General features: G+C 40.1%; 1 protein-coding gene across 1 annotated transcript; it reads right to left on the bottom strand.

The window, feature by feature from the left end:
* Window positions 1-561: 561 nt before the first annotated feature.
* On the bottom strand, window positions 562-27624 carry LOC124234309 (trifunctional purine biosynthetic protein adenosine-3). The gene is made up of 22 exons (XM_046651621.1): window positions 27473-27624; window positions 24612-24795; window positions 22149-22244; window positions 21504-21678; window positions 20022-20133; window positions 19175-19243; window positions 18534-18659; window positions 17271-17358; window positions 16965-17050; window positions 16604-16772; window positions 14667-14898; window positions 12893-12987; window positions 12401-12510; window positions 11821-12019; window positions 10531-10782; window positions 10193-10345; window positions 6923-7129; window positions 5618-5755; window positions 4609-4739; window positions 4205-4346; window positions 3052-3167; window positions 562-2955 (listed from the first exon to the last, which is right to left on the bottom strand). Exons 2-22 carry the CDS (start codon window positions 24754-24756, stop codon window positions 2764-2766), a joined length of 3033 nt encoding a protein of 1010 aa, XP_046507577.1. The 5' UTR covers window positions 24757-24795; window positions 27473-27624; the 3' UTR covers window positions 562-2763.
* Between the last annotated feature and the right edge of the window lie 195 nt (window positions 27625-27819).

Raw genomic sequence — 27819 nt, 5'->3', positions numbered from 1 at the left:
TGAACCAGTTATTACACTTTATTATGATTAAATACTATATTGTACTTGAGTTATTTAAAAAGTTTGTATAGTAGTTAAAAGTAGTAAGTAAAAAATTTGAGAGGGAACATTTAGAGGCCACGAAATATGTCTTAGAAATTACAACATTCCTCTTCAGAACATTTGGCTTACTTATCATTTTGGAACTCACACTTGAATCCTTTCCTTTGTCATGTGTAACCAGCAGGGTTGATTAAATTGGACTCTCCCTTCCCACCCCCACATACAAATCTATTTTTTTTTGAGGAAGATTACCCCTAACTACTGCCAATCCTCCTCTTTTTGCTGAGGAAGACTGGCCCTGAGCTAACATCCATGCCCATCTTCCTCTATATTATACATGGGATGCCTACCACAGCATGGCGTGCCAAGCGGTGCCATGTCTGCACCCGGGATCCGAACTGGCGAACCCTGGGCCGCTGAGAAGCAGAACGTGCACACTTAACCACTGTGCCACCGGGCCGGCCCCAGGGTTGATCTGTTTTATTCCTGCTTACACAAATAAAAAAGAGGCATCCATAATAAATGATAAATATCCATATTTATTACATTAATGAAATATTAACATCTTGTTTTCACCCTTCTTTTTCGCATTGATTTTTCATAACTTAAATGACCTTTTCTCTTTGAGTATCATTATAAACTAATGGCTGCTCACATACTCAACATGTTCAAACGGTATTCAGTTTATCACAAACTGGACATGGGATGCCCTTTAAGTTGACTCCTTTGTTCTTTCAGTATCATCCTTGCTATTTTCAAGTGTGTTTTGGTTTCTGGCAACCAGATTTTTAGACACATTTTCATTCTTCCTAAGATATGGCATCAGCTACTTTACACGAAGCCCAGGTTCCTTTTAGTGGAGATTAGTATCAAAGTAAGGGTTAGAAAATTCTATTTCTAAAGTCATAAGCTCACATTGACTTTTCTAATTTACATCCTGGTCCCAGCCTCCACTTTCACCACAGTATGTGATTTTATCAACCAATATCATTTTCCTTTAAAGCTTTTAACTTTTCATAAACTTCATAGGACAGTGTTTGGCATATATGTAATAGGTGTTTAATAATGTTGAGTGACTTCTCCAGAACAAATGAATCAATTGTTTTTATAGCAAAGGCATATAAGATGCCTTTGAAATGAGGAAATGATGCGCCTGGACATCCCACCTGATGGCAGCTGCCGCCTAGTCAGTGAGGAAGGGTAACGTCAGCCAGCTCCCAGCCTGGGGAAGCCTGCCTGCACCAGAGGCAGTGATTAGGGTCTGTTGGTGAAGGGGTCTGTCACAGCTCCACTCCGTTCCTCTTGACGCTTTACTCTTTCCTGTCTTAAGGCCACAGTTTACTATCTTCTGTATATAAGTACTGTAAGAGTCCTTTGCTGTTAGGTCTTGAGTTAAACTCCAAAGGAGGATTTGAACAGAGGCTCCAGGTACCCTTTGAGTAAGGTGCACCCCGCTGGGCAGGCAGAGTCTCAGGCCACACCACCTTGAAGGCTGCTCAGCAGTCTAAGGATGGCTGGCTGCCTTTGGGCCAGGTGGCCATTCCTTGTTCACTCAGCTATGACAGAAATGTGGTACTAGGCTTGGTGTCTTAGGGACAGGGTCATGCACAAGTGCCCACTATGTCAACCTTGACCTCCTAGTTGCAGAATTGCATATCCAGATTGGAAATGACCAGCTGGAGTGGGAAATCCACGCTGTCCCATTATACTCTTTACTAGTCTGGGTGGATTGCCCTCCATCTGCCCTCATTCCTCTCCAAAACAGTACCTACCACACTTCCAATATTCCATCTATCACCATTCTTGATTTTATGCTCAAGATGTATTTGTTGAATGAATAGTGAATTACAACAGCCTTTATAATGTGGAGGAATTATGAAATAAATGCTAACCTTTGAGTGCCTGCTCTGGGCCAACCATTGTTCTTAGCACTTCACATGTATTGAATTTAATTATCAAAACAACCATATGATAGGCATTTATCTACTTTAGTAGATGGGGAAACTGACAGGGAGGATTAGTAACATGCCTAAAGTCCTATGTTTGAATCTAGAAGCCACCGAAACTCTTCCTTTAACCCTTTAGTGATTTATATAGGTATGGATGTTTATAATCCATAGAATAACTGTGAAGCTAAAATCTAGGCACTATAGAAACTGTCCATAATTAGAGGAATGTTAATGATATTTCAAAGCACAAAGGAAACTATCCCTCAGAAATGGGAGCCACCCAGAAATTTTATGACACTAAATTATGATCAGAATAATTAGGTAAGTCTCAATTCAAATCAGCACAGATATACAATATGGGGAAGAGATACTAACTTACTGGACTTGGTTAACGTTTCAAAGAGTAGAGAACAGTTAACTTAAAAAAAAAATGGAAGTGATATTGGTCACAAATAGAGGATAAGAAAGACTAAGAATTTTGGTATTTTAGTTGGCTGAAAGTGAGAGGAACTCTGAATGACTAGCCTGATTCTGAAGAAGAAGGTCCTAAACAGGTAAACCTGAAAGACTACTGGAGACAATACACCTATGTCTTAGATATGCTGTACCAGTTGTTTTTAATGAATCTCTGTTCATTAAAAAATGGCCAAAGAGGTAAGGGTGAGGTCCTCTTTTCTATCAGTTTTTCTTTGGGGCCAGGTCCATAACAAAAAGCCACCATGCAAACAGCCAGACTTCTTTCAAAATTGACTCCATTCCTGAATTAGGAGGTTCATTCCTCTTTGACCCAACAGATCTTGCCATTTTCCCCAAGCTGTATGGTTCCACTGGCCACCAGCTGGAGGGCTGCGGGAAATATTTTATGTTCTGCCAATTTCACTCTTTCAGACAGAGTTGCAACAGTGTCACCCCTCTTCACTGGAACAGCTTCTTGTAAAATAATTTGTCCAGCATCTACATCTTCCTGGAAAAGGAAGCAAACGTTTTGAACATTACCTTCTAGCCAGTAAAATTTACATCTAAACACTAATAATATTTTGGTAGAAAGAGACATACTCACAGCTACAAAGTGCACGGTGCACCCAGTGACTGTGACTCCAGCGTCCAGGACTTGCTCATGGGCATTTGAACCCTTAAAAGAGGGGAGCAAGGATGGGTGTATGTTGAGCATTTTCCCTGGAAATTAATGAAAACACAGTGGTCAGAATTTAAAAGTCCTACGTATTCTGTCAAAGGAATATATGCTTTCCTGTCTAGAATCAGGAGTCAACAGAAGCAGGATTTCTCTGGGATGGGTGTTTTCTTGTCCAAGACAGAAATGAGGTAAAGGGAAATACAAGTTCATCCAAGGAGGCCCTGGGGGCAGCAAGTTCCTGCCTTGCACAGCTGAAGACACGCTGAGGGACTCTGAATAGGCCTACAGTGACTGAAAGTTGGATGGGGGTGAGGGGATGGGGTGTCTAATCTGGATCACAGGGCTCTTGAAGAAAACTCAGCTTATTGCTGGCACATGCTATTAGAAAGACACAGGAGGTTCTTGTATCGCGTGCTTGCCTCTCAACCACTGAGTGGCATGTCCACCAGCCAGATGCTGGATTAGTTAGTTCTGTGCCTTATGTCACCAAAGGCAGTGCTGCTTTTATAATACACCACAAGTGTATTCTCTTAAGAAAACATAAACTCTTTGGAGAGAAAATGGATTTATTGCCCAAATGTGTACACAAAAAAAGCACAATAGGATGCAGTCAAAACTTTTGTGGAAAAGGCAATAATGCAAAGTATTATGTTTTCTGGCAACAATGCCGTTTTCTGCCATCTTCTGGCAATGGTCTACACTTCCTAAGGAGACGATGGACTCTTCATTTTGGGATACAGAGAATCACTTTCTCTTGCTTCTAAACAAGTAAAAAAAGTCTCTTCTGAATATTTATTCAGAAGATGAAATATTATCTTTGCAGTAATGTGAAATAAGCCTCAGCTATATTAGAAAACGTGATTAATTACAGCAGGCCAAAGAAAACTGATACAGACAGCAGGAGAATAAATCACCATTGGGTCATTCTTGGGCTAAGGCAAAGGAAATTAAATTATGACCTGTGTCAAAATATAATAGCATGGTAAACATTTCACGATTGGGACTGTTTGGCAGTTAACCAGCCTGTAGTCCATTTTCAGTTGATTTCTCAATGTGGTGTCAAACAATTTTTGCTTACCATTCCACTTTCGGACAAAGGGGCCAGATAAAATTCTCATGAATCCTGCAAGACAGACTAGGCTGGTGGAGAACTCTTCAAGGACTTGGTCAATTGCAGTGTCAAATTCTACACGACTTTTGTATAATTTATGATTAATTACCTGGAAGAGAAAAAGGTAAGTATAATCTTTTTCAACAAATTAGCAAAAATAATTTAAAACCATAGACCATACTTCCCTTCCACCTGAAGACACAACTGTTATGAAGAATAAAGGAATGGACAGGATGAAGTAGAAGGGCAAGCCCAGCATCCACCCAAAATACAGCACTCCAAAGAACAAGTGCCCCCAGCCCCAGGTACTGAGAGGGCAGATTATGGTTTAAATACAGCCTGCAGGAAAGGTACTTTTCAAAGTAACTTACTCTCGTGGGAATTCCAGCTCTTTCCGCTTTATCTAATCCAGCCACTGCAGCTTTGTTGGAGATAACAACAACAATGTGTGCAGAGCTACTTGGCTCTCGAGTACTGTCTATGAGAGCTTGGAGGTTTGATCCTGAAAAAGACAGAAAAACACAAGTGAGCTCACATTTCTTAAAAAGAGAAATATGGTCAAGATTTCCAAATAAATGTCTTCAAAAAGATTGGCAAAAATATGTGAAGCTTTTAAATTCTCTTCCTCTTAGGGTAATGGATTAGTAGCTTATGAAAACATACTTGGTTCTAGGATATGTAATTGCTCCTATAAAATAACAGCAGTAGAAACGGTGTAACATGATTTTCAAAGAAAGATCAACCCTCTCAGGAAGAATAAACCACCATGGCCCCTACACTAGTTTTTTTGCTTTATCACTGACTTGGGCCTAAAGTATATTGAGACTTTAAAATGGACTTGTAAAGCAATTACACTTCTGAGAATGTATCCTAAGGAAATAATCAGATATGCGCTTAAGAACCTATTGTATATTTACAAGAATGTTCATAGCAATGCTCCAATAGTGGAAAAAATCATGCTATATCCATCTGAGAGGACACAATGCTCTTATTACTGTACCCCTCTATCCACAAAAGTCAAACATAAATCTTGTATTGTTATTACTATTAACAATTTTAAAAAGCCTCAACTATTGTAAGACTTTTCAACTACAAAGCTATGATACAAAGGAAGCTGGATTTTCCTTGCTTTCTATCTTTTCTGATTTCTTCTTCAATCATCTTCCTGACACCCTGTACTTTTCCTTTAGGAGCTGTCTCAAATGCCTGAGAAAAGTAGAAAGACTGAGGAAGCAGAAAAGATAATGCTCCTTAATGACCCCCTGCCCCACCCCGCTCTGCTGACAGCGTTCTCACAACCTGAAGGAGGTGGTTTTGCGTGGGAGGAGGAAGAGAAGAGCATTGCTTCAGCCCTATAGTAAAGAGGAAGCCACATCTCACCTGTTCCAGATATTAAGACAGCCACTCTTGCCTTTTTTGGTTGGACAGAGAAATGATTTTTCAGGGCACCATTTGCCAACATCGATCCATTTATTTGCATGGTTTCAATCAGATGCTTGACTTTCACACGAGGAGAACCTTCATTTCAAACACACCCAATAAATAAGTAAAGAACAATTGTGAATTAACAGTAATAACAGAAAGAAAAGTAAAAGTTTATGCAAATTTTAGACTACTGTATTTTATTCTGAAAATGATATGCAAAGACTAAAACAAATAATAGGTCTGTATTACTTAACATTACTAAACATTTCATAAAAACTTCCTGAAAGGGAACAAATATTACCTACTTCGACTAAAAGCTATAGCACATCACTCTATCTAAGCATACAGTGGATATATTACTGTCTGCCAGTGTTCTGTCCCCACTCCTCCAAATCTTCCATCTGTGATAACGCTATGACCTCCTGGCCTCAAGGGTAGGCATGTGACCCAAGCAAGCCCGTTCGAAGATTTGATATAGGATGTTGAGAAAGAGAGGGCCTCTTTTTCTTATTGCAATGCGAGCTGAAGGATATGGGCTCAAGACATCTTTCCGGTATTTGGAGAACTTGCCTGAAAATGACACCTACACAATAAAGGAATGAAGGGCAAATACAGACAAAATCAACAAGCCCTGACATCTATTAGCTAATCTGGGTGTGTTTTCTGCCACTCTGCCAATTTCTAGCACTTCTAACAGAGTCCTGAGCAATACACTGTATTTCTTTGGTGCTTGCTCTCTGCTCCTTGAATTGAGCTGAAGCACAAAGCAGAGCCTGAGAGAAGGCTGTGGGTGTGGGGAGATTACTTTGCAACGAGATCCAAGGAAGCACAGTGAGGATCTGGGGAGAGCAATATAGGAGAGCCAATATAACAGTGTGTTATTAAACTGGTCACCACTGTGGGCAACCGGGGCTTGATTCTACTGGGGCTCTCAAAGGAGCCATACAGAGTGTGCCTCAGAACCGATCCCTTCTCTGTCCCTAAAGTGAGAACTTATGCACTAGCCCTCACCCCACTGGTCAAGGGTTATCCTGCAGGGTGTAGCTGTGCACGTATGACTGCTATATAGACATGTCAGAGCCCTGAGGCAGGAATGAAGAGTTAGGTGGCGTCACTGGTGTGGGTGTTGTCATGTTACAGCTGTGTAAAGATAGTTGCCATAGCAACAGCTGGAATAAAAGGCAGGCAGAGAGCTTGTGAGGCAGGGCACAGTTATATTTAAGATTATATACCTAAGAGCAACTAAATAAGAGAGATTACCTTCAGAACACGCAACTACGCTGCCAATCACCCAGGCCTCTTCCTTGTGCTGCTGAATATCCCTCAGAACCTGCTTTGTCACATCCTTTGATACTATAAGGGCAGCGCCAATCCCACAGTTAAATGTTCTGGCCATCTCTTCTTCAGAGAGGTGTCCTTCCTGCTGTAACCACGAGAAGATCCTGGGGATCCTCCAGGTCTGGGCATCTGAAAATAGGTAAGAGTTGTTTGATTGACTTATCAGCTCACGTGAAGTAAAAGCATGCACAAACACAAAGCGATGGAAATTACAACCAGCACTAGTATTTTTTTTTTTTGCTGGGAAAGCTCTGCTCTGATCTAACATCTGTTGCCAATCTTCCCCTTTTTTTCCTCTCCCTAAAGCCCCAGTACATAGTTGTCTATGAATCTTCTCCCCTATCAGATTCAATTCCATTTCTACTAGCTGGGAAATGCATATTCTCAAAAGCTGAGCTCAAAAGATTTAGCTACTATGATGTTCACTATTCTATTAATCAAGTCAACAGCAACATAAAACCAAATAGTGGTATATCCATAAAAAAGGGGAATACTCTTTATCAAAAATGATGTTATTAAGACAGGCAGATGTTGATGATATATTAAATGGCAGGATAAACAGATTACCGAACTATGACCTCATTTTAACAAAAAGATTTAAAGGATTTATTTACGGGAAAAAAGACTGACAGGCTAAGTGCCTAGTTTCTACAAATGACCAAGGACCTCATGAATAATATAACAAGTTGTAACTTAAATGCTGAAAATTCCTTACTTAAATCTGTTGTCAAAGTATGATTCCTGGGGGGAACCTCAGAGGCTGATGCAAGTGACTTCCCTTTTTAGCGGGATACAGACTTGTGTAACTCAAAACATACTGGCTTTGAGGAACAGGCCGTATCAACTCTCGATTTCCTGATGTGGTGACCAGTTTTTTTTCCTTCTTTTTTTTTTGAGGAAGACTAGCCCTGAACTAACTGCCGCCAATCCTCCTCTTTTTGCTGAGGAAGACTGGCCCTGAGCTAACATCTGTGCCCATCTTCCTCTACTTTATATGTGGGACGCCTACCACAGCATGGCATGCCAAGCGGTGCCATGTCCGCACCCGGGATCCGAACCGGCAAACCCCGGGCTGCCGAGAAGTGGAACGTGCGAACTTAACCGCTGCGCCACCAGGCCGGCCCCTGATGTGGTGACCATTATGTTATTTTTAACTAGTGCTGTGCTAGAGCCGGCTCGTAGAGGCTGTTAAAAACAGCCATTTAAAAACTGGCCAGGATGGGTGTACTCACATCATGGAAACTGGCACACGCACAAACCAGCCCTGCCTCCTTTCCCCATTCATCGGCATGCCACTGTTTTTAATGACTTGAAGAGGAGGATGAATACTTCCTTAAGGTTGTTTATGCTCGATGGAAAGCATTTCCATCCTAGGAATGTCTTAACCTACTAATTTAATCCTCCTATGTTCCCTCCAACTCCTGACTATGCCAGTGAAGGGATTCCATTCAACCCGTCTGCCTGTCCCGGCTGAAACTCCATTTGACGACTCTCCTAGCTCACTTTGCCTGTATCCTCACTTCTACACAACCTATTTCTGACTCTTCAGATTCTCTCCTAGCTTCACATACTCTGACTCCAGAGTTAGCTCAGCATTTCCACTCACCTGCCGTCCACAGCTGCTTCACCCCATGACTGACCCCTCCACCTGCCCTGCCCAACTGGATCAACCCAATCAATCTATTTTTTTCTGTTCTTGTTTCAAGACTACCCATGCTCTTTTTTTTTTTTTTTTTTGAGGAAGATTAGCCCTCAGCTAACATCCGTGCCCATCTTCCTCTACTTTATATGTGGGACGCCTGCCAGAGCATGGCTTGACAAGCAGTGCGTAGGTCTGCACCTGGGATCTGAACTGGCGAACCCCGGGCCGCTGAAGAGGAATGTGAGAACTTAACTGCTGTGCCACTGGGCTGGCCCTAAACATGCTCGTACTTTGGAAGAAAAATTACACAACCAGCTTCAACTTCACCTTGAGTGCTGCTTGCTGTCTCATCCTTGTTTCTGACCTTGACTGCTTTATTATTTCCTCCTCTCCTCAAGCCCCCATTCCAGGTCTGCTCATCTCACTACTCCCTTCTTCCTTCACTGGGAAAAAGCATTATTTTATGTGAACTTCTTCAGTTTCTACACCCTCAAACCAATGTATATTAGTTGTCTACCATAGATGGAGCAGTTTCTCTGACTTTGTTTCCTCACCTTGTAAAAATAGGGAGGGAAAACCTTGCCCCTCACTTTTGCCATGAGCATAAGTTATTACTCCCCCTTCCTTTTTACCAGTAAGTTTCTTGAAACGACAATCTCCACTCACTGTCTGTACATCTCTGTCACTCATTTCCCCCACAATAATCTTGTGGGTGGTGTCTACCCTCACCAAGCTGCTTTCTGAGCTAACTCTGAAGTATACTGTCCTATTTCTGGTCCTCATCTTAGATCTGTATGCTGCGCCTGATACTGGGGACCAGCATCACGTTCAAATCCTCCCACGGGGTTGATGATTCTTTTACATGGTTTACTCCCTGCTTCTGACCGTTCTTTTTCAGTTTCTACCTCTGCCAACCTTTACAGTGAACAGAGCACTGAGGAACAACCTTGTGGTCCCCTCCACTCTCTTGGCTATGACCATTACTCTTTGCACCCAACTTATCTTCAGCCTCAACTTCTGCTCACAGACACCTTGCAGTAAACACACTGAAGATTTAAAACACTGTATTCCCACTTCCTCTTCCAGACCTATTCATCCTCCTGTGTTATGCACGTTACCATCTATTCACCTGCTTAACTAGAAACTTGGGACTTCTTCCTCTTTTCAAGCACAAAATAACTCTCCAATCTGCCTCCCTTCTCCATGCCTTGGTTTGGGTCCTCTTTATCTCCTGCATGGACTATCTAATAGCTACCCCTTCCCTTCCTGGCATGAGCCTGGTTCTGTCTTGACAGAGCTCGAGAGTACCAACCCCCTTAGAGGATCTGCTTATAACAATCCATGTTACAAAAGTATTACATGAGAGGATTTTATGCCTTATAAACATGGCTAATAAAGCAAAATGAGGTAGAAAAAAGCCAGTCCTATTTTTTTCCCCAAGAAACCCCAATGATTAAGAATTTTCCATATACAATCATATGTGCACCAACTACACACAGAGTTTTTCTCCTAATGGTTTTCTGAGCAAAAGTTCCTGTTATCAATCTTACCTAAATCCACCCCAAATTTCTGAGGGAGGACTCTGGGGATGTTTTCTAGCAATCCTCCACCAGTAATATGGGCAAAAGCCTTGACGTGTCCTGAACGTAGGACAGGTAACAGTGAATGGCTGTAGATTCTGGTTGGAGTTAGAAGTAAGTCTCCTGTATAGTGGAAAGAGATGACAGAAACTTAGCCTATAAATATAAAACCAAAGCATATATAAAAAACAATTCTGTAACAGGATAATGTGATTTATCCCATTCTAACTTTAAACAACGAGAGACTAACCGCACTAACTGGTTGCTCAGACATTTCTAAGCAGGAGTTTAAATGTGAGTGCATTTACCTAAGGTCTGCTCCCCACAGCCATCAGGTGCTGGAGAGGAGTACTGGAGGGAAGATTTCGCTACAATTTTCCTCACGAGGCTAAATCCATTGCTATGAAGACCAGATGAAGCTATTCCGATAACAACATCCCCTTCAGCGATTCTTTCCAGGTGAGGGAGTTTCTGATCCCGCTCCATGGCGCCGACGGCAAAACCGGCTAGGTCGTACTCTCCAGGAGGATACATGTCAGGCATTTCTGCTGTTTCACCTCCTGGCAGGAAGATAAAAGAAGAGCAAAGAAATCACACAATATTTATAAACCTGTCTAGGCAGTAGTCTGAGCCACTCTTCATATGAACAATTAAACATGTGGCTATATTCCGCAAATATGCAATAAAATGTACTCTGTTAGGTGCCTCGCACAACTTTCAACCAAGCATGATTTCCAGGGAAACAGCACTAATTTCCACAAGGGTGAGTGCAGCCTCCAAACATCCTTACTTTCTCGGGATGAATGCTCAGTTGAATATGTCATTTCCATAGCAGTTTAGTTTGAGAACTGCTTTCACCTGTATTCGATCTTTCCGATGACTCTACCTTCCAGATGACAGTACAGGCTTACGGAAGTGATTTAATTAGGCTTGCCTAACTCCAAATGCCTGGCCTGCAAAGTACACCACAGTTTACTTTACGATTAAATCACGTAAAGACAGAGTCTAGGCAGGCAGACTCCAAATTAGGAACTATTCTAAAAGATGGTTGAAGGCAATTTTGGCTTTTGGGACAGACTTGTCCACAAAGACAACATAAAAGAGGTAGTTTTGTTCCTTGGTCAGCCTACAAATTCACTTTGCTCAAAACTCTCATATATATATTAGCAATATTTCTATAAATCTTGGGTACAGTTTATTCTTAGCTTCACTTCTGTGGGAAAATAAGGCTTAAGTTAAGATTTAGAATGCCGGGACTCTTCTGACTCTGCTGCAGGGCCAGTAAGGAGAAAATAACCCCTACCCTGTCTGTCTGGAGGCCATCGAGAAAGACGAGGATGGACACGGTGGCAAAGACTGGCGAGGAAGATAAGGCCTGGCTGACAGTGTGGGAGTATGAGACTGGGGGACAAACCCTTGAGGAGGCGTCTGAGGGCACCGAGGTCTAAGTTTTCTTCATGTAGTATTATCTATATTTTATTTGTCTCATCTTGTGATATACGGCTTCTCTTGTTAGCTATAGTGATACCGATCATGTTTATAAATAGGGCTGAAATACAGCCAGAAGAAGGACGCATGATTAAAATAGATGATCATACCAAGGAGAGCACATCCAGCTTTTCCACAAGCTTCTGCGATTCCAGCAACAACAGCTTCGGTCGTGTGGAGGTCAAGTTTTCCACAGGAAAAGTAATCGAGGAAGAAGAGAGGCTCTGCTCCTTGTGCCAGAATATCATTTACACACATGGCGACCAAATCCTGACCAATGGTGTCGTGTTTATTGCACTGCTGGGCGATCTAGAGAAAAAAATATAAACATCCACATAAGAGAAACAGCTCCAAATTAAATCTCCTCAATTTGTAATGGAGGCTAACAAATATCACCGACTTTTGGCTAGCTGCTCTGAACACCTAAAGACAAAAGAACACTAAATTCTGATAAGCCACTTGGTCCAAAAGTATCCCTTTTATCTCCTAAAATAACCATTCTATCCATATTTAGCCTCAATAATATCATGTTGTCAGAAACATGTAGATATTTTAGCCATGTTATATGGTTATTTGGTGTGGTTCTCTTTAGTGCATACATGTCAAGAGAGGAAAAATACGTATTTGATATACAGTAAATTCTCCCTTATCTTTTACAAAAGGCCTTTATTCACATAGGTGTCTGATTACCTTCAGTTTAGTTCCAACGCCATCTGTTCCACAGGCCAGAAGAGGATCTTTGAAACCGGCTGCTTTCAAATCAAAAAGACCAGCAAAACCTCCAAGATCAACGTCACAGCCTGTTGGAGAGGAAATTAATTACTTGTTGCATTTCGATACATTAGCTAAACGTGAATATACAAACCCCTTCTTCATAAGAATAGCTAAAACAAGAGACGCCTTTCCTGCCAATGGGAGACACACACCGCATACTCAATGAATTGATCAAGAAAGTCATTAAAGGGGCAGACATATCCTTTTGAATTTAACACCATGGATAAGAAATGCTTTTCTTAATATTAGAGACAAGAAAGCAGAAGACTATGGGTTTGGCTTAAGTAGGGCAAGACTTATAGCAAGCTGGCATTAACTTGGAACATTTTCCTCAGTAAACTACAAAGCCCCAATCAATTCAATGTTTGTCAAAGTTAACAAATTAGCAAAGGACAGGATCTGACTTACCTGGTCTGGAGGTGGCTTTTGCTAAAGGTTTGATTTTCTGGACCAGCATATTTCCAGCTGCAATGTCTACCCCAGATTCCTTGTAAGTCAGGCCCCTAAATAAATAAATAAATGAAAACCTAAGACACCACCTAAATGCCAAGGAAAATTATTTTACTCTTAAAATATTAATTAAAGTAGAAGATATCCCTAGTGATTTTCATATCCCTTAAGGTACTGGGCTCCATCCATAGATTTTAACTGGTCTAGGGTAGGTCCTGGGAATTGAAAGGTGTTTAACCAACCTCCCCAGTTGATTCAATTGTATCATCACTATTGAGAACTACTTCTCTAACTTAACTATTTCTTCTAGAAGTATTTCTCACAGGCAACTAAATATAGTGATATTTTGCCATAACTTTTCTCTGCTCAATTTTGATATGGGAAGGAAAGGAGTGCCAAAACTGAGTCAAAAAGTGAAAATTAGGATTAAAAGAACTCTACAAAGCAATCTCTAAATAATGAAACTGAGCTCTTAATGCAATAATAGAGAATTGTATGAGTTTCCTTATCGCTGAAGACCGTAAAAAAACATGATAAAAAAAACTACGAAAAAAGCAAAACCAGACAATGACATTCAGCGCGTCATTTCCCTCTATAGGGCCCAAATGTTGGAGCAGTACATTTAGAGATCAAGTTTGTGAATGGCACTGTGAATTCAGTAGTCTTGCCTTACAAAAATGAGAACTGTGGCTTAGTGGGATGCAGTGAGACAAGAATATTTAGTTTTGTTAGAAATAAGGTGTCAGAGTACAGAGTTGAGAGTTTTGGCAGTTAACTCCAACAAAATTAGCAGTCCAGGGTCATACTCAGATAGGAAACGAAGTTCTACTGGTTTAAAAAAAACCTTTTCTCAATAGTAGCTGGCATTGTGGCCTCTCATTTTCTTCATCTTTAATTTAAAGAACTTAGACTAGTATTAAGATTGTAGTCCCTTGAAATAGGTTATTTCAGTGGAATCTAGAGATTTTAAAACGAAAAATAAATTTTTGGTGCGGTATTTTAATGTTGTTAATTCTAAAAAAATTCCAGTATTTAATAAGAATTTGCCTATCAGTAACAGTATAGCTTGAATCAAGTTGCTAAAAATTTCTCATTTTTGTCCTAAAACATATTTATTTCTCATAGATGAACTCATTGAACAATAGTAACTGTGATATGTACTGAAGAAATAAAAACATCCACATTTGCAATTAATAGTTTATTGATTTTACAAAAGAATAGTTGCACATGCCAATACATAATCAATAAAGGGTCAAAAAATACATTTCAGTAATAGATATAAATACAGTGACAAAATGAGACTGTCAAAATTTACGGTATAATCGAATTAAGTTGGAAAGTTAGATGACCAATATTTTCACCTTGAAGGAACTAAGCTATAAATACAACAGTAATATTTAAATATATAACTCACGGAATAAAAATCCTTTCCTCCCATCTTTATTGATGAATAATTGACAAATGATTGTATATATTTAAAGTGCACAATGTGAAAAAATCCTTACTATCACTGTGATTTTACTAAACTTTTCAAACATAAGGAGCTATCATAAAGTTTTTTTCCCTTTCATTTGAATACTGTTGTAACTAGTTTTGATGCAAACTAAATGCAAATCACAATCAGGTCAGTCCCACAGAGAGAAGAGAGTATAGAAAGCCTTAGGACAGGGTTAATGGAACTTTCTGCATAGCCATTTATGCCAGTTCTGCAGCTGCACCGTAAGAAATTTACCTGGGCTGCTGGAGGAAAGCTATGGCACGGAAGCCGATGTCCTTCCTGTAAATGGCTCCCTCAAACTTGATAGCAGCTAGTCCTTTCTTGGCTTCTTCAAGGGCCGAGATGAGATTTTCCCGGATGGCTGTTACGGAAAGGACTCTACCCCCGTTAGTCACCACTCTGCCGTCTTTCAGGGCAGTGCCTGCTTGGAACACCTCCAGTCCTAAAGCTTGAGCCTCAGGAAACCCTGAAAGAGAGCATATTTGACACGTTATTTCCAATATCAATATTCTTTTTTTTTTTTTTTTTTAAATTTTTTTCCTTTTTCTCCCCAAAGCCCCCCGGTGCATAGTTGTATATTCTTCGTTGTGGGTCCTTCTAGCTGTGGCATGTGGGATGCTGCCTCAGCGTGGTCTGATGAGCAGTGTCATGTCCGCGCCCAGGATTCGAACCAACGAAACACTGGGCCGCCTGCAGCGGAGCGCGCGAACTTAACCGCTCGGCCACGGGGCCAGCCCTCCAATATCAATATTCTGCACTTGTAAAGTGATTAATAATTTCCAGAATTTTTTTAAATAAAATCATTATTTCACTTAAATGACTCTTCACAAGATTCCTCTCAGGAAGGAATTAATGCAATATAATAGTAAACAGACCCTTTCTTCTAAGAACAGTCTGTTGTGCTCTAGGGTAACAAGCGTATTCCTAAAATCTTCTGTTATCATAAATCTCATGTAAGAACTATTGTTTAAATGAAGGAGAAAGAAAAAAGAAGCTAAGGCCTGAAAAGTTTGGGACTTGGAAGTACAAAATTATTTTCTCCTGACAAGAAACTGACCAAAAAACAGGAATAAAACCTGAACATCAAGGAAAAAATCCCACATTTGATCACATTTTTTATTTAAAAGTAAAGGAATTTTTCTTTATCATAGCCATCTAAGTAAAGTGGTTTTCTTTCTTTCTTTTTAAAATAATCAATAGGATCCCTGCAATGTAAAACATATTCTTAGTCTTGTGTCTAATGTAACAATGTAAAATTTTAAGGCAAATTTGATTTAACTTAGGTTTCAGACTCAGTCTAAAATCCCTGGCTTCATTTTCTTTTGAATTATTTTTAAGCTCTCATATATAATTTTACATTTAAAATATTAGTAAACCATATATTCTAAAATGACCAAAGATAACTTCCTAATTTTTAAAAAAATCATTCTTCTATCCCCAGTTTGTCCTTTTCCATCTCCATTTCTCTTTAGCATCATATTCGGTGATTTGTTACTATATGTCTTCCCTAAGTTTTTATAACATAGGGGCACTCAGTCTTAGGTACCCACACACATTGTTGGGGTACTGAGGGAGGCCAAACCACAGTCTGTGAGGGATCATAGAGGTCTTTTAACACTGGAACTTATCTGGCATTTTAATACTGTTTTATTTAACATCATTTAACTAGATGGCTCATCTCCTGTAAAGAGAAACAAAAGAGAAGGCTATACTTTTGAAACTGTTTTAATTCTACCATCCAAGTGAGCATGGGGTACACTGCAAACTGGGGTGTCCATCTGTGATCATTCAGAGATCATGACTCTGAAACTCATCTCACTGACGTAGTTTAGACTAAGGTTCCTCTAACTCTCATATATTTCCATTATCTTCCTGGCTCTCGGACGGTGGAAGGGAAAGGCAGCACAGGGTGATACTCTGGAAACTTGGCGAGGCCCATGTAAGTCTTCCTCATGCAGCAAGGGAAATGGATGGCAGTTCTTTAAATCCAATAATTTTGGATATTTGAACACCCATATCCAACAAGCAACATGGTTATGTTAAGAAGCCCTAAAAGGTTTGTGATGGCCTTACGCCCTTAAAAGGAGCATAGCATAGCACGGGAGGGAGGCCGACTGTGGTGCTGCTCACTCGTCCTATTGTAATTCAACCTTCTGTTGTCTGATATTCACCTGTTATCTCCACACCCTTGGTATAGTCTCCTGGATAACCTTTACTTGCCATGACAACAGTTACGGCGGTGTGGTTTTCAAGCCAAACAGGAGGAGATGTGCAGAGCAGGCCGTCTAAGGTAGACTGAATCACTTCATAAAGGTCACTTTTAAGAAGTGGGAGGATCACCTGGAAAAACATAATCGACACGGCAATTCAGGGAAATTTTAGTTTTCCTTAGACATTTTACTCACTGGGATACTAGCAGAATGTGTATATATTTCTCAAAGGTAATTATTTCAAGGCTGATAAATCCTGCGATTAAAACAACACATATCTTCTACAAAGTAATACTTCATATTATCTTTAATGATTACCCACTTGGCACTCTGGATCACCAAAGCGGCAATTAAACTCCAGAACTTTTGGGCCATCCTTGGTCAGCATTATACCAGCATAGAGAACACCTTCATTAAAAAAAGAAGAAAAAAATGTACAATGATGACATTGTTTTGTGACTATGAAAACTAGAACACAAATTTCTAATACTCGAAGTTTTGCAATAACCACAACAAATGTTACAACAGTGGTCAATTAAAAGGTGGTGAAAAAGACAAAATGGGGAAGTTCTGTCAAAGGTGTAAAGTTGCTCTACAAACAATGTACCAACAACACCAATGTGCTTACCTGTGTATGGCATACCCTCCTGCTGCATGCCTTCCACCGTCTTCTGAAGAATGATGTTTTTAATTTTTAGCAACAAATCCTTAGAAACCTGGGGAACAGACAGAAATATTTAGATGTAATTAGCATTTTAAAAAACTATCTTGTAAGTAGTACCACATGAGACAATGAAAGGGGACAATGAAAACTATCATGTATTTACTACCTGAGATGGGCTGAGCACTGTAATTCATATACTTTTAAAATCCTCACATTGACCTTATTAAGTAGGTATTCAGCCTTATTCTTATAAAATAGGAAAGAAGACCTCTGAGAGGTAAAAATTATCATAGGCAGACTGGATTAGGTATTTATTGATCAATGTCAGCCACCATTTCAGGACTCAGTGACTGCTAAATCACCTTTTACTATTAAACCTATAGATTTTCAGACATATGCTTGAAGCTCACTAGAAACTATTTTTAGTTTCCTGAAACAATAAAAAAGAAATAGTCCTCTCCCATCTTGAGGGTTCTTTGTATCCTTCCAGTATATTCTATGCATATTTCATAGCCTATAAACTTAAGAATCTCAGAGTTTATAAATTTAGTTGTTAAGAATTAGAGATAGTTTATACCAAAATCACTTTTATCAAATGGTAGTTTTAATACTTACAAAGTCTAAGGTAAATTCTGTTTGGTTTTCAATCTTTTAATCAAGAAAAGTATCTAAAAGGCACTATATTATTAGCACAATGATTATGACTATCATCAGCGAAAAGAATGAGTGAGTTCTGAAGTGCTAATCTACTTATAACAGTCAACACAGATTTCTTATAAAAATTATCCAGAAATTGTTTGGAAATATACTTTACTGATCCATTATGAAGTAGAAAGACCAGAGAACAAATATGGTCAGGCTTGGTTCTCAGTTCAACACACACACACTCTCTCTCTCTTACTGAGCACTCATGTGCTGGGCCCTGTATATCCAAAGGTGAATAAAAATTCTGGACTATAATTGGCTCCCATGGGTTAAATAGGATATGGAGAGGAGGGGCTAGAAGGATCTGTTGAATCCGCACTCAAGTTAGTTCTTCAAAAGCTTTTAGAAAAGGTTAGTTTCAGAGTGAGACTAGAAGATATCCTTTTCATTTAATAGGAAAACCAAGTTGCTGATCAGTAGTATCATTTACAGATAAAAACAAAACAGAAGAGCGTCGTTTAAGGGTTCTTTGAGAAGACCTAACAATTACTGCCGACCTTCAGCTGAGCCCCTGAGAAGTACCTGAGGTGCTGGGCAGTAGGCTCCCATTCCCCCTGTGTTGGGGCCGCGATCTCCCTCGAGCAGTCGCTTATGGTCCTGTGCTGGGGGCATGGGGGCCACAGTCCTTCCATCAGTGAAGCACAGACACTGCAGAGAAAACAAAACAGTCCACTTACTTCAACTGCCAGAAAAGTAAAGATAATAATTTAATAAGGAGAACCATAACATGTATCTTAACTCTTCCCAGAGGAAAAGTTTTGTTTTTTAAAGTAAAATGAATTGAAACATAAATAACCCTAAGCTACCTTCATCAAGAATCAGAAGATCTCGTATGCTCAATTTCTGAGGGATCTGTAATTTCTGAGCTAGGTTAGGAAAAAACTCAAGCTACTCTTAACATAAAATATTTCAACCTTTGCCCCCTTTAAATAATTTGTGATATAAGTCCAAATCCCCTATTGAGATACTGGGGATGACTGAAAGAGGATAAATTCTTTTTTCATTTGCATCCCAAATACTAAACGTATACAAATGCCTTTGTAATTGATGGGTTTATGCTTTTAGAGGGAGCAACCAGGGTAAATCAAGTCTTTTTGGGACTCATAGGTCAGATAACACAGCTTCTTATACTCTATAAAAGCCAAAAAGATGAATATACGTACAGACACCTCTTCTCCCTCAAGAAGTTCTTCAACGACAATTGTTTCTCCAGCTGCTCCAAAAGCTTTATCCTTATTGCAGAGTTTAAAAAAAAAAAGAGGTAACTTGTAAGCTTTTAACTGGCTGTTGTCATTTTCTACCACTTGTATTATGGACCATGGCACTAGTCCTGTCATTTCCCTTTCTTGTTCTGAAAGCCTCAAAGGAACATATGAATGTTCCCTATTTTTAAAGTGGCAATGATGTGGAGCTAGCACTGGTACAGATGAAATGAACACATCACTAACACTCTCCTGGTGCTGGCTTTCCAGTTTCAAATAAAGTAAGGGAAAAACAGATGTTTTCATCACTACCATTTAATTCTTATTTTTGATTATAATTATATATGTTTGCCTACAATAATTATACTAAAGAATGTCTGTGAAAATAGATTTCTACAAGGGAGGGAACCCACAACAACCAAGATGGATCATGAAAGAAAAGAAAAATATATTAATCCATTGTTTTACTTTTCTTAGACTTGGGACGCAAAGGACAAATACTTTTGTCCTTATGGATGGTTGAGAATTTATTTACATGTTCTATAGTCTGAGGATTTTCTACCTTTCAGTAGCAGACAAGAAAGGATGCTAGAATTTACTGCCAAATAATAGAATCATGGTTTAGCCATCAGTGTGGATCTGTAATACCCCTCATATAGAGATGAATTATACTACATAGTATTATGAAAAATCACTTACTGGTGTGTTTGGCAGACATATTTTCCTTATCTTGAGGAACATTTTGTAAACTTAAGGAGTATCCAGTGTGACTAGAAAACTGTACACTTCTTCAGAGGATGCCACCTACCTGCATGATTTCCTGGACAGCTCTGCAGGCCTCTTCTTTGCTCCCTGCAACAATCACTCCTTTCCCGGCGGCAAGCCCACTGGCCTTCACAACCAAAGCAGGGAAGTCTGCACTGTGAAGACAGAGCAATCTTCAACATTCACTAAAACCTTGTAATTTAAAAGTTTAAAACGCTTTGGGATTTTGTAATGATATGCTAAAGCAACAACTGAAAAGCAGAAAGAAAAAAATTACTGATCATACTAAATCCATTTTGATGTAATTCCCGCCAGGATTTTTTTCTTACGTATTTATAGTTGTGATCATATGGTACATATAATTTTACTTTTTTCACTTATCATGAGATCAGATAGGCAAAATTTTTGGAGGAATAAAGCAGCTGAAGAGCGTGAATGTGGAATGATCTTTAAGATACAAAGCAGGGAATCGTGCTCTATTTCAAGTAGAAGATGTGGCTGTCTAAGACCAATACAAACATGGACACACAGACCATTTCTCAAAGTACACACAAGAAACTGTTGCTGGGAGTTTCTTCTGTTGACTGGGACTGGAGATCTGGAAGGAGACTTACCCAAGTAAGTGACAAAATTGTTAGTTACCCAAGGCATCTGGCTACTGGGAAATAATAATATTTAGAGTCTAAAAAACCCTGTAGGATGAAGAACGAATAAAGAATGAAATAGACTCAACTAAAAGGAAAACATACCAGGTAACAGGGAGAAGTGTCAACAAAAACAGGCAAAGGTACATTGTCTACTAACATTCATTAACTGCTCAATGTTTTCCATATAACAGAGAACAAATGATGTTTAACTTTAAGACTTAGAATTGAGTAGTGGTGCGAGAGGGCCCAGTGATGATTCTTCACTCTGGTTAATTATTTATGGGAAAAAAAAATCAATTGTCCTTTATGTTGTAAGATGTCACTGTGTTTGTCAATTTGGCTGTGAAAAGAGCACATGATTGCAGAACCAAATGTCTAGAAGCCATTCACTAATAAATATTAAAAAATTCATCTTTCTGCAAGGCCATAAGATTGTAGAATTATATATGCATAGAATCCCATATGCATAGAATTGATGTTGGAAAAAGGCGATCTACATAGTTATGAATTTTTTCCCATAATTATCTTATTATAAACTCATGACATAAAAGTGACCTATAGATATATATTTTTTTTCCCCAAAGATTGGCCCTGAGCTAACATCTGTTGCCAGTCTTCTTTTTTTTTTCCCCTTTTAAAGCCCCCAGTACATAATTGCATATTCTACTTGTAGGTCCTTCCGGTTGTGCTATGTGGGACACCGCCTCAGCATGGCTTGATGAGTGGTGCTAGGTCTGTGCTCAGCATCTGAACCAGTGAAGCCCTGGGCTGGTGAAGCAGTGTGTGTGAACTTTACTCGGCCACAGGGCAGGCCCCTTGACCTATATATTTAAGATCATAACAAAACAACTGCTCTCCACAGGCAGTCTTCTATCTACCTCATGATGAAGCTGCAGGCCTCTTCAGGTTTGGTGAAAGCTCTCCACTGTGCAGTTGGGATTCCATGTCGGTCCATAAATTCTTTGGCAAATCTTTTGCTCGACTCTAACTGAGCTGCTTCTGCTGTGGGACCAAAGCATCGCACTCCTGCAGACGTCAGGTTCCCAACAATTCCTATTGATGGAAACAAGCAGCCTTAGGTGAGCCAAGATTTCTGCAGGGACTTTTCAAACTGGAAGAAGAATTAGGATCAGACTAAATGTACACTGAGATCAGGCAGGTGACTGGTGGCAGAGAAGTTGTTTTTCATGCTGTCTACAGGATATAAAAATGCTACTAAAATATGATTCAAATCCAGCAAAAGTTATTTGTTATATTAAAATACATGGATTATTAAATAGACACTAGAGCAGAATAAAAACATATAAAATGTTTCCCACGGCTGCAAATTTTCTGTCTGATTCATCACATTGCTGATACTTGGGAAAAGAAATCCAGGACCCATAAATTTCAAGACAGTGAAAGCTCTTTTTCAAACCCTATTATATTAGAAATCCTCACCTGTAAAATGAATTAGATTAGATGATCTCTAAACTCTTGTTGGCACTGCATATACCGTAACAATAAACAGAAATGAACTTTACCTGCAGCCAGAGGTGCCTCTGGTCCAACAACTACGAATTCAATTTTCTCATCTTTGCAGAACTGAGCAAGGGCAGCGTGATCACTGATGGAGACGGCTAGTGAACAGAAAAAAGAAAACTCACCTCACTTACAGAAACATTTTTCGTTTAACTAAGTGTCATGCTGAAAACTAAGTACCATACTTTGGTATGCCTGTTAACTGTTGTTTTCTTTTATTGGTAGAGATGATGGTTTCACCATGAGAAATTCAGAGCAGAGTGCATTAGGCTAACCAACTCAGTTCTCTGCTATCACTGTAGCCAGTTAGATGAAAATACCAGTAAGCTTCCAAAAGAGCTATAAAGTATTTTCTCAAGTACGGTGTCTATGTCACTAGTGTTGATTGCATAGCAGACAAAAGTGCATCACTAAATGTACTCAGAAACTGGTCTTTCAACATCATTCTCTCAAGACTTACTGAGAAACACTATGTGCTAGATAGTGTCCTAGGCACTGGGGTTAAGATGTTAAAAAGCAGGGTCCTCACACTTAGGATACTCATATTCCCCTATGGGAATGTTGGGTAATAAATATACAAGCAAAAAAATACCAAGTGTGAACAGATTTAATATGAGGTGAACCAGGAGGCTTTTTCTGGTCAGGAAGGGTCACTTCGTGCAGAGATGTTCAAGCTAAGAACTGAATGATGATTTTAAGACCAAGCTCACTTCTCCAACCTACAAGCCAGGTAAATTTTCTTTCTTGATGGAGTTCTAAGTAACTAGCAATAGGATCAACCATATCCTAAGCACAGCTTGGTTCTATAGGTGCTCTCCTGCTTCACTGTATCTGGACCACCACCCTTAAGTTGGCTGAAGTCTCACATATTACTCTGCATATCACGTTACTCTGCACATGCATGATATCTGTGACGTGCAGATGACAAGCCTAGAAAGGACTGAGTTCTCAATCTACAGTAACTGCCTGAGTGGGACAAGGATGGGGTACCATGCACTCTGGGTTAATAGCTGCAAACACAACTGGGCTGAGCAGAGCCAACTACCTCAGCACAGCAGAGAGTGGCACGAGGAAGAGGACACACCTAACCTCTGTTGCTGTAAGTGGTAGCAGTCTCATGACAATCTTGGGAGATTTTCATGGGCTGGCATGCACGACATCAATTGTATCTAGATAAAATGTGCCAGTTCTTCAATAAACAAACACGGTATCTCACCCACAGAGCTAAGAGCCCAGGGAAGTAGATATTTTATTTATCTTTTTCTTATTATTTTTAGCCCTATGTACACAATTATCTTCTCCTAGTTTGTGACCCCTTGTTGGGTCTACGTTCTTCTCCCCAAAAATATTATGTGCCACACAGGGTACTCGGCATGGTGCATACAGATGAGTCCCTTGGAGCTGGCCCCGTGGCCGAGTGGTTAAGTTCGCGCGCTCCACTGCAGGCGGCCCAGTGTTTCATTGGTTCGAATCCTGGGCACGGACATGGCACTGCTCATCAAACCAACTGAGGCAGTGTCCCACATGCCACAACTAGAAGGACCCCACAACGAAGAATATACAACTATGTACTGGGGGGCTTTGGGGAGAAAAAGGAAAAAAAAAAAAAATCCTAAAAAAAAAAAAAAAATCTCAGATGAGTCCCTTGCCCTCATGTAGCGTACATTCTGGGGGCGAAAAAGACAGGAGACAGACACAGAAAAGTAAAAATAAATACAGACGGTTCATGATTGAAGACAAATGAAATGGAAGTGGACATGCTTTACTCAGAAACTTTAGGAAAGACCTCTTTGAGAAGGTAACGTATAAGTTGAGACCTGAATGATAAGGAGCCAGTCATGCTAGGGGTGGGAACACATACAAAGTCCAAGTGAGTGGTGTTTGGGAAATTGGCAGGACTGTATGGATAGAGGAGTGGAAAGTGGAAAGAAAATAATGGATTATATATAAGATCAGGCTGGAAAGGCAGGCAGAAGCCAGATCACAAAGGGCTCTGGAAGGCATGTTAAGGAGTTTGAGTTTTATTCTAAGTACTATGAGAAGCCACTGAAGAGTTTAATATAGCATATGACCTGCTCATTTCTTTATTTTTACTAGTGGAAGAGATAAGTGTTAAGATCTATTATGGAGTTAGAATTGGCAAAACTTATATTTAATAGCACTGCCTAACTTCTCATTTCCAAAAATATACATACAAATGTCTTTAACCTATATTAGACACTTGTGACTTTTTCAATGGATGTGTTTTATAAGGTTTAAAACAATTTAAGACAAGGAGTTGCCACATTTTGAATAGGATACCTTAAATTTACAACATATGCCAAGTATTCAAATTACCACATAAATGTTAAGGTTAAAAAAGTATTCAAATGTGAATAGCAATTGACCTTATAAAGAAGAGATGTAGTTGACAGTTTATCATTTACAATTATTAACTATTACTCCCCACTTTAAAACATAATTACCAGTATTTGATATCTTTTCAGAGCAGGCAGTGCCTGCATTTCCTGGAACAACCAACACTTGTTTGACATGACTAGACTGTGCAAGTTTCCAGGCCAGCGTATGTTCCCTTCCTCCATTGCCAATTACTAGTACTCGGGCTGCCATTGCTGTCTGCAAAGCAGGAATTCAAAAGGAAAATGGAAGCTGCAGAAAGAAAACCACAGTTGATATTTTAGAATGCACATACTTTAGAAATCACAATTTATAAATATGGTTTAAGTAGTCATTTGTAATTATACAAGTGACATTTTATTCCAATAATTCATTTGTGAAAAGTTAGGATTCATAATTTGAGAAACATGACAGTACTCCTAAGGTTTAGGGAGGTACTTCTTTTTTTTTTTTTTTGAGGAAGATTAGCCCTGAGCTAACTACTGCCAATCCTCCTCTTTTTACTGAGGAAGACTGGCCCTGAGCTAACATCCATGCCCATCTTCCTTTACTTTATAAGTGAGACGTCTACCACAGCATGGCATGCCAAGTGGTGCCATGTCTGCACCTGGGATCCGAACTGGTGAACCCCGGGCTGCCGAGAAGCAGAATGTGCACACTTAACCGCTGTGCCACCTGGCTGACCCCTAGGGAGGTATTTTAACAATGAGGCAGACTGGCCTAGACAGCTAGGTTAAGGAGTGAAACAGTGACTTAGCTCTTTAGCTGTTAAAAAAAAGAAAAAACTATGAATATTCACCCTTCTTTGGGTTTCTCTTTTAGAAGATTTACTAAGCATCAAGCCTCAGTTAAAAATGAGTCCTGATGTTTTAAATTTAGACCTCAAATTTGAAATAACTGTTTTGAAATCCTGAGATCTATAATAGACTTTAAAGTTATCATAACTTGGAAGAAATATTTAAGACTGGGGGCTATAAAGGGCTAGATGGTAAATATTTTCATCTTTGAGGGCCAGAGAGTCTCTGTTGCCACTACTGAACTCTGTCGCTGTAACACGAAAGCAGCCGTAGACAACACGTAAGTGGATGAATGTGGTCATGTCCAGTATAAACAGGCAGTGGTGTGTACGTCATAGTCTGCCTATCTCTGCCACAAGCAACAGGAAGCTACCAGAGGTTTGTAAAGAATAAGCATGGCTGTTTCAGTAAAACTTTATTTATGGACACTGCAATTTGAATTTCATATGATTTTCATGTGTGAAAAACATCATTCTTCCTTTTATTTTTTTTTTTCCCAACCATTTAATGATATGAAAACTATTCCTATTTGGTGGGCTGTACCAAAACAGGTGGCAGGAAGGATTTGGCACAAGGGCCATAGTTTGCTGACCCCTGATTTAAAGAGTTCGGGCCACATGTTAGAAAATTGGTAGAGAAGGCAAAAATCAAATTTGAACTTGTCTCACTTTAGTTCTGGCACTTGATTCTGGGCTGGATGAGCACAACAGCTATCTCTCAACTCAAGTTAGCCGTGTGACCTTGGCTAGGCTCTTACTATCCGTAATTCAATTTCTTCACATTTTAAAATATGGAAGAGAACTTGCCTTAGGAGGCTATGAAAAGACTAACTGAAATGACATTTATAAACAATTAGTGCAACTTCTGACACTTAGCAACAGTAAGTCCTAACTTGTTATATTTTATTACTTTTACCTAAATTATAGTACTTTAGGGACAGAAAGTAGTTCTAACAGGGGAAAAAAAAAGCCAGGAATGGATAATTCATCACATTAATTTACTAATTTTCAGAAGACATTTAATTACGTAGAAGGCAGACTGATAACAGGAGAAAGAAAACTGAAATCGGTAACTTCTTGCGAGATGCTAGGATTACACATTTAAAGAAAAACCTACCCTGATAAAATAAACTAACATTTTTTGAGTACTTACTTTGTGCCAGATGCTATTCTAAATGCTTTTCATGAATTACCTCATTTAATCTTCATAAGAAATCTATGAGCTAGATACCACTGCCATCCCCACTTTACAGATAAGAAACTGAGGTCCAGTTAGGTTAAGTAACTTGCTGGACGTCACACAGCTAAGAGGGGGTGGAGCCTGGGTTCCAATGGATGCACTCTTGCTTCAGATATTCTAACAATTGAGACGGCGATCATTGAAAATTTGAGGAAGAAAAAAAATGCAATATTATCCTCTTAGAGAGGGAAAAGCTATTTTAGTTTAATGGCAAACAGATTTGCCACGTGTGTTGAAATATCTGAAATACACGTTTGAATCTAGGGTTAAAACACTACGTTCAGTTTGAACAGGAGGAGCAGGGACAGAGACCGTCCTGGTCACTACAGTGGATCACTGGAATAGCATGAGGACGTAGCTGGAAGGAATCTACCCCTGGAGCGGGGAGGAGGCCTCGGCTCCAGTCAGAGTGCCTTGGTTTGGGCTGAGACTCTGTCCCGTTAGCTGGAATACCTTGATGGACTCAATTAACCTTCTTAGGCCTCAGTCACCTAGGTGGGTAACTTATCACGAGAATAAGAGACCCAGCTGAAGCCATTTCAAAGGATTTGGTGGGAATGATATAAAGTAGAAACCAATGACAAAAGTGGAGTAAATAATCTGCAAGAGGCAATGGGTGCATAACGAGAACATATGCAATTTACGTTTGCGACCTAAAAAAAGCCTAGAGATGCAAAAATGCCCCGACATCTTAGAAAGCAGGGATAGTGATAGAGCCAATGGAAACCTGTCTGCAGAAGTGAAGAGCACATGGTCACCCCCGACCCACGGCATTTCAAAATAAGACGGAAATTCCGACAGCCAAACCAGGTCCTACAGTTCCAGTCAACACCTGACGTGAAATCCCCCGACCAAAGCATAAATGGACTGAAAAGCGGAGGGGGCTTACGCACCGACACAAGGCAGTCTCGCAGGTCGGACTGACCCCCCTCGCGTGGCCGCGCCGGATGTCGCCGCGCGGCTCCGGCGCCCGCGCTCCCCGCCCGCCCCGCGGGGGCTTCGCCTCCCCATTGGTCGGCGCGGCCCGTGTCCGTGCTGCGCGGGGCTGAGCGCGCCCCCGTCCCGCCCCGGGCGCGGCCTGAGTCTCCTCGGGAGCGAGGCGCGTTCCTCATGGCACACAGAGGGGCAGGCCCACGGAGCGTCCCTGTTCCCCCCGAGAGCCTCCTAAGCAGGGAGGAGGGGTAGCGCCCAAAGGCTAACTCCACGTTCAGCCGCTTGTGTGTGGCTAACGAGGCGGAAC

Source organism: Equus quagga, unplaced genomic scaffold, assembly GCF_021613505.1.
Source record: "Equus quagga isolate Etosha38 unplaced genomic scaffold, UCLA_HA_Equagga_1.0 73442_RagTag, whole genome shotgun sequence".
NCBI classification, from domain to species: domain Eukaryota; kingdom Metazoa; phylum Chordata; class Mammalia; order Perissodactyla; family Equidae; genus Equus; species Equus quagga.
The sequence above is the reverse complement of the archived record's forward strand: the minus strand, read 5'-3'. Positions and strand labels throughout refer to the sequence as shown.

Coding starts and splice junctions, on each gene's coding strand:
- LOC124234309 (XM_046651621.1), bottom strand. CDS start 24,756: ATGGCAGCCCGAGTACTAGTAATTGGCAATGGAGGAAGGGAACATACG. Junction 21,679..22,148: donor AGAGGCACCTCTGGCTGCAG/GTAAAGTTCATT, acceptor TTCCATCAATAG/GAATTGTTGGGAACCTGACG. Junction 5,756..6,922: donor CGTAGTTGCGTGTTCTGAAG/GTAATCTCTCTT, acceptor TTTGAAATGAAG/GTTCTCCTCGTGTGAAAGTC.